The sequence below is a fragment of the Bremia lactucae genome, linkage group LG14, assembly GCF_004359215.1.
Source record: "Bremia lactucae strain SF5 linkage group LG14, whole genome shotgun sequence".
NCBI lineage: Eukaryota > Oomycota > Peronosporomycetes > Peronosporales > Peronosporaceae > Bremia > Bremia lactucae.
The window spans coordinates 815,650-823,041 of NC_090623.1; the positions used below are offsets into that span (position 1 = coordinate 815,650).

General features: G+C 43.7%; 1 protein-coding gene across 1 annotated transcript; it reads left to right on the forward strand.

Moving 5' to 3' along the window:
• Positions 1-1,344: 1,344 nt before the first annotated feature.
• On the forward strand, positions 1,345-1,545 carry CCR75_002442 (uncharacterized protein; the record flags this gene model as incomplete). Its single annotated transcript, XM_067960539.1, has 1 exon — positions 1,345-1,545. One exon carries the CDS (start codon positions 1,345-1,347, stop codon positions 1,543-1,545), a length of 201 nt encoding a protein of 66 aa, XP_067816718.1.
• Between the last annotated feature and the right edge of the window lie 5,847 nt (positions 1,546-7,392).

Here is a 7,392-nt window from a genome sequence, read left to right on the forward strand (position 1 = left end):
ACCTGTGCATGCCTACTTTTAACTGAAGCGGATCCAGAATAGGCTTGATCGCTGGAAGGTAGTTAACTGATAAAAATTACTAGTTATGGGTGTTGGGTTTACGTTAAGGTGCACGGTCCTAAACGTGCCTCCTCAATTTGATTTTTAGATGGGGAATATTGTGCAACGGTGGAGTTTGCGCAGTGTTCGGTGCGGTATGGGTGTGGCGTATGTGGTGTATTTAGTAAAAATTGTGGTGTATCCAGCAAAATTTAAAACAAATTGTGGCATAAAAAGCTAAACAAATAGACCTTAATCGTCGTCCTTCCAAGCCGCAAGAATTTCCTTACGGTCCTTTATCCGAGTTTCAAATGTTATCTATAATGTCACTGCGTGCGGAACTCAGATTTTCGTCTTTACCCGTCCACGCCAGCCAAAATCAGCTTAAGTGTGGTCGCACATCTCTAAAGGAAAAGGTTCATCCCACACGGGATCTAAGCTCACCCCCCATTTTACTTGGAATTTGAATTGAACGACTCCCCGGATTAAAAAAGGGCGCCTTGCATCCATTTGCAAACCATTAATTTAGATTCTGGTGATTGCATTGTTGATAATGTGGTGTATAAAATGTTTAGGAAGATTACTCTTGGAAGCACTCGCGTGCGAGCAGTTGGTTGAACAGTCTCTAAAAGTTTCGCGAACGTGTGGCCCCGAGCAGTCAAGACAAAGTAAGATGGCATGCGTGAGATCACGCTTCACATATTATGCTCTTAAATTTACCTCCAAGTGCTCTGGCCGCGTTGTTTTATTATCCAACAGCTTATGAGCCCAATCGATGGGTCTGAGGAAAGAAGAGCCGATTGCGAAAGGAGCGGCGCAGTCGAAGAAACGCCACAGTTGGGCACTGGCGCGGATGGAGACGCGTATTGACACATTGAAAGAGCATATGTGAGCATCTTGAATGAAATGGTCGACTCACCGTCTCGATAACCGCGAAGGGGCAGGAGGTCGCGCTGCGGACCAAGTTTTACTTGCGCCAAGCGCATTCGGATGTGTAATATATTGCGGTGGTGCGCTTAGGCGCACGCCAATGCAGATCGATGAGCTATCCGGGATAGGCCATTTGGGGCAGGAAATTGATACAGACGTCCCGAACCAAATGCGCGTCGTAGTTCGGTTCGGCGCAGGAGCAAGCCAAGTTCTACACAGGCTCAAGTAGCCGCTCATGCGCACGCGCAGGTAACACATTAAGTCAATGCGCACGAATATCAGCATCCAGAACTGCCGCCAACATTATTTTCTGGCCCTAACGGAGCGTTTGGTCTTGGTGAGCAGCGTGTACCCAACGCATGAGACTCGTAGCTTATGCTCGGCAAGTTGAGCGGAGTGGACTACAAAGGGATAGGAACTGGATTTCGCCAATGGGCGCTACTCTTTCTTGATGCTGTTGAGATGGCTGAGCTTGGATGCGAATACAAGTGGGCCGACCATATAAAGGCGAATAAATTGCAGCGAAACTTACATGGGCGAGCGCTGCAAGACTATCAAGTGCACATTAAAAGATGATGGGTGTTTGACGCAGATTCGGAGCATTGTGTACATACTAGAACAGATGTGGCTTGCCGTTAAAGTAAACACATCCCACCACCAAGCTGTACACGTCTACGGGTGAAGCATGCAAGTGAAACTAGAAAGCAACAAGTACTCGAAAGCATCGTGAAGTATACAGCGCCGCACATGAAGATTGCGATCATGGGTCGGTATATTTCAAGTCGCATTGACTATCTGCACCAAGCAGAAGAACTTGTGGCATGGGCTCAAGAGACCGAAGATGACGACAAGCCAATTCGGAACGTTTCTAAGGGGATTTTTTATGCCGTTAAAGATGCCGACAAATTTCTTACGTGTGGTAAACCCGGCCACATAGCCAGAGAGTTCCGGTCCAAGAAGCTTTTAAGTCAATGATGCGGACGGCGAAAAGACTCGCTGGACGCTTGCAGTGCATAGTGACAGTGTGGAAACTGATCAATGGATCGTAGACAGCGGAGCAAGTAGGGACCTGGTGCGGGATTAAAAAATGCCAAACATTTCTTGGAAATTAACTGGCTACTACTCCTACCGAATGGCGAACAACTTCAAGCAACTAAAATGGCCACAATGACCCTTTTTGTATTGCTGAATGGAAGGAGTTTGAGCTCAAATTGAGCGATGAGTATATTTTGCGCCTCTTTTGTCGCGGAATATAATTTCTTTTGGGGCATTAGCTAAGCGAGGATGCCGAATCGAAAGGCGTAATGGAGGGATGGTTATTTCAAAGAGCACACCGTCGCAAGTTGCTTGTCACCTACATTTGGAATTCAACGTTCTTGTGGCCGATCTCTATCCCCCTCGGGTTATAGTAAAAGCGTCTTGTAATAATGCAAGAAGTGCAGTTATTAGCGAACTGCAGGAACCGCAAGTACAAGAAGTACGAATTGTAATTTTGTTTAGTTTCATAGAACTAAGAGAATATTGGTCGCTCGAGCACTTCCACGTGCAATTCGAACACTTAGCTTTTGATACTATTGAGCGTATGCCCCCCCCATGTTCTGGGATGAAGATTCCGGACCACACACGCTAAAAGTGTCGAGTCTGCGTCGACGGATAGGCCCCCAAGTTACTTAAGCCAGAGCAAAATTCAGGGGATGAATTTGCCGATTGATCGCATAGGTGAAGTATTTTGTAGCGATTTAAAAGGACCCATCTCGCCACTGGATCGCAACAGTAACCGCTACTTGATAAATTACGTGGATCAGAAGAAGAATAACGCGCGTGTGTTTGTGGGAAAGACGAAGGACAAAGCTGCCAAGAAATTTGATAATTTTCTTTCTCACATTGAGAAGCGCTTTGAATGCCGCGTGCCTGTTATCCACGCTGATGGCGGATGAAATTATGCAAATGTAGATTTTCTATGCAAACAAAAATGGGAGTCGCACGTCAAGTGAGTGAGCCCACGAACCAGGTCAGCAACGGTAAAGCTGAATGCATGGTTCGATGCATGATATTGGCCCAGGAATCGCCCTGACATTCTGGATTGATGCAGCTGACTACGCATCATGCATCTCAAATCGTAGTCAAACCCGATCAAATCCAAACCGAGCCTCACCACTTGAGCTACTAAGGGGAAAGCGCCCGACGTCACTGACATCGTGGTGTTTGAATCGCCGTGAATGGCTTTTTGGGATCCCAAAAAGAAGAATTTTGAATGACACGCGGTTAGAGGATACATCATTCGACAAAAAGTGATTCACATTGTGTGAAGACTCTTGGCGCTGGGGTCACATTTGATCATAGTCCAAGTCTCATTCATTTCTAGCGATCGCAGCTTCACGATCTCGACTTGCGCCCAGAATTCTCTGTCAGGACTCCGCCGATCCTCACGAAAGGATTTTGAGTCGGGCCCATAGAAGATGATGGAAGCATCACCAGCAGCTTCAATCCCTCCCCTCACGTCTTTTCACGGTAGTCTCGAGCATGTCTTCGTTATCCGTTTCGAGAGCCTGCAAAAGATGAATATGTGCAGCAGTTCAAAAAGTCTCGATAGCGCTTATGTGACGTTTTGTCGTCACCTTTCTATCCTTGGATTGCAAAACTTTGTAGCTTTCTGTTGGGTTTAAAGAAGAAACGTCGGGGAGATGGACGTGTCGAGAAGCTTAAAGCGCGCCTTGTTGCGTGCAGGAAAGAACAAGCGATTGGATTGAAGTTGTACTCGCCTTTGCTGCAATTATAGAAATTGGCAATAGCAGGGTAATTTTGGTTCTTTCGATGATTGAGAGTGCTCAGGCTCGCTATGGATATGTGACCGCGGCCTATGTTACTACATTAGCTGAAAACGATTACAACATTCTCCTCTATGTGCCTGATGAGATAAAGATGCAAGAAGAGGTGTTGAAAAAGTGAGTGCGTCAAGCGTAATACAGCTTGCATTGCACTTTTAAAGAATTGTATGGACTCAAACAAGCTGGTCGTCTATGGCACCAACTCCTATAAACGACTCTTGTAGAAATAAAGCTTGTTCATTGCATAACGGACTCTTGCATATTCTACAAAGTAGATTTAGATGAAACAACCGTTATTAGAACTTACATTGATGAAGTGTTCGTCACTGTGTCAAGCACTGAACGCGTGAACGCTTTCTTTAATGACATGCAGGTACTAGAAATGAAAGACCAGGGTGAAGCATTTAAGCTTCTTGGCATGAAAGTTGAGCCAGATGGATTGGGATACACACTAAATTAGAAAATCTCTGTAGCCGAGATGCTAAACCGTTTCGGAGTCGAAAATGCAAACTCGGTGCGATCACTGATTAGAAAGGAGGAGCCAAGCGTATGCTCGAGAGGGGCGCCTGAATTATCAAGCATTCGAGACTTTCGGTCCTTGGCCAGGAGTCTACTTTGGGTGGCTCGGCGTACACGACTTGGTATTGGCTTCGCAGTGAACAAAGTCACGCTACAGTGTCACGCGCCAAGGTACAAGATTGACACTTGGCTAAAAGAATTTTCCACTATCTTATTGGTACTCAAGTGATTGAACTGCACCTGCAAGTGAGTGAAGAGCCCAAGATTGCGGACCGTAAACAATGCTAGACTTCTGGTGACCGCAAGGATCGTAAGTCGGTAAGCGCAGCTCTCATTATGGTCAATAGAGTAATCGTTGCATGGCACTGCAAGAAACAGTCCGCCGTCGCGACGTCAACAGCGGAAGCAGAATTTGTCGCAGCGGCAGCACGAGGGCAAGAAGCACTTATATTCAAGGAGTTGTTGGCTGATCTAGGATTACATGTCGAAACACCAATTATGCTGACCATGGATAATCAGGCTGCTAAAAAGCAAATTAAAAACAAGGCAAGCTCGGCTAGTGCGAAGCATGTGGACGTTAAACTCAAGTTTTTGCGAAATTGCGCTGCAAAAGAAATCGTGAAGTTCATTTTATCAAGTCTGAAGACATGTTAGCAGACCTTCTCACGAAGGCGTTGCCAGCTCCACGGGTGCTTAAGCTGCGTGCCAGGCACAGTAAGATCGCATGCGTGCAATCAAACAATACATATTTTTATATTACAAATTTATCTTGTAGGGGTCTGACCGCTTTCTTCTATTTTCCTTTTTGCATCACTTGAAGAGGCGCTGCCACGTAAAAGTGCTTTAAACACTAAATGATCTTCGGTATATATATTCGTGCACACACGCTAGCATTGGTAATTTTAAAGCTTATATTAAAATAGTTGCGACAAAAAGGTTACCGCTACAGACACAATGATGAGGTCAACGTCGTAGAGATCGCTATTAGATGTGCCTAGCGAAAGGAAGTTTTACGAGTTGTGGTCGAGAGAGAGAATTGTTTTTCCAACGAACAAACGAGAGCTTGTAAAGGAATGCACCGGGTATTTTAATTACAGGAGGCTTCCTTGTCTTTTTCATAAAGGATAGTCTGGCAAGATAATTATGTAATAATATAACAGTGCGATTTGTTAGCCTCGTTGTGCAATCGGCTTGAAAAGGTTTATCTCGTGTGATCCCGTCACACTGAATGCTAATGGATAAAAAAAATCGCAGGGCTTCAATTATCAAAGGGCATCTCACCTCCCCCCCCCAAAACGTATGTCATTTTGTAGGTAATTTTAAACAGCGGCGTCTTGAAGATCGCTCTTGATTTGCTCAAAAGCACGAGTTTGCTTATTTTTCCAGTCCTAAAACTGATTTCCTTCACAAGAGAACCAAGCGATAGCGCAAGATTTGCGTCAGTAAATCGCCTGAAAAAGATCAGGCGATTTTAGAGTTAGTAGAACAATATAAAGAAGAGTTACAATCCTTGGCTGGCAGAGTAATTGAACAAATAAAGAAAGATACCGATGAATATAATGCAGAAGCAGAGAAAAGCGGCTATTGCCTAGAATTAATGAAGCATAAGGAAGAGTAAAAACAGCGCCATTAATTCAGGAGTGCGTCTTGTTGGAGCGATTTACCTGAAGCTTCGACTTTTGCTCTTTTGTCGATTATTTTAAGAGATTTACTGATTTGATCAATCGTCATGTTATACAAATTACTCCAAGATTGGCTAAGAAATTTGTAGAAAATGGTTTACCGTGCGTGAGCAAATAGCACATTTTTGTGGTATTCATGAACTAGAAGTTAAAGGTATAGCTGATGGAGAAGTTGCGTCAGGCATTATTGGCGTGGATCCGGTTGTTTCCGGTAATTACAGATGTATACAGAACAAAAGTTGAATAAGCAGCAAAAAGAATCCGTTTTCTTATTACAAATAGGTACTTTTTTTAGAGTATTTTGACCTTATGAGGCGCGAGGAGCGAAGCCTATAATAATAGGCAAGCGATAGAAAGCGTAGTGATATTTAATCCTGAGAATTGGTATTATAACTATCCAAACTCTTTTCGACTTTCAAAAGCGGCGGTAAGTAAATCACTGAATTCTGTTGGGTTTTTTTCAAGCCTATAAAAACCATAAGCAATTATTGCTATAATAATAATTAGTAATATTATTTGATTGATGAGCATCAGAATGATTATTGATATAATTATTGATTATATCATCAGTAACGTTTCCACTGGTTGTCATGAATGAAACGACGATAATAACCAGCCAAACCCAAGAAACTTAAAAGTTGTGTCTAATTAGTAGGAATTGGATGGCTTATGTATGAGAGTGTCCACAACATAAGTCCTTAAGCCGAATTTGTGTGTCCAAGAAACTTCACTTCCGACTGGCCAAAATGACATTTAGAATGATGACAGAATTTTTTCACTTCGGAGAACCTCAAAATAGAATTCGTATATGTTCAATCTGTGCGTCCAAACTGGTGGAGCGCACGCAGATGTCATCTAAATAGACGACAATCGATTTGTATTTTCGCAAAATGTTCTCCCACGAGACGAGACCAAACACCAGGCATACCAACACACCAATGATATGTTTCAGCATGTGCTCGGAAGCAGTATACTTGCGACTTTTAAATGTAATCTGCATTGGATGATACCCTTTAGCCAGATCCAGAGCTAGAAAGATGACAGCCACACATCTGATAAAAGAATTCGTCGATGCGAGGAAGTGGTATCTTCGAAATAATCGTCGGCGAATTAACGTAACGATAAGCAATGACCCAGCGAAAAGGACAATGCGCATCGTCTGAGTGTACCCACGCAGATCGTGATATGTTGTTCCCAGTAATGGGTCCTTTTTGAGGTCACCAAATATATTCGATACCCATGGAGGATCCGAAATCTCAATCTAATTTTTCTTAAGCTCTTCTGACACGAACATATCAAGTGCATCCTGTTCGGCTTTGGCTAGGGAAAACGGAGCACGGTTTATAGGTTCAGCATCGAGTTTCATTGTAAGACCAAAATCAACACGACGCGAA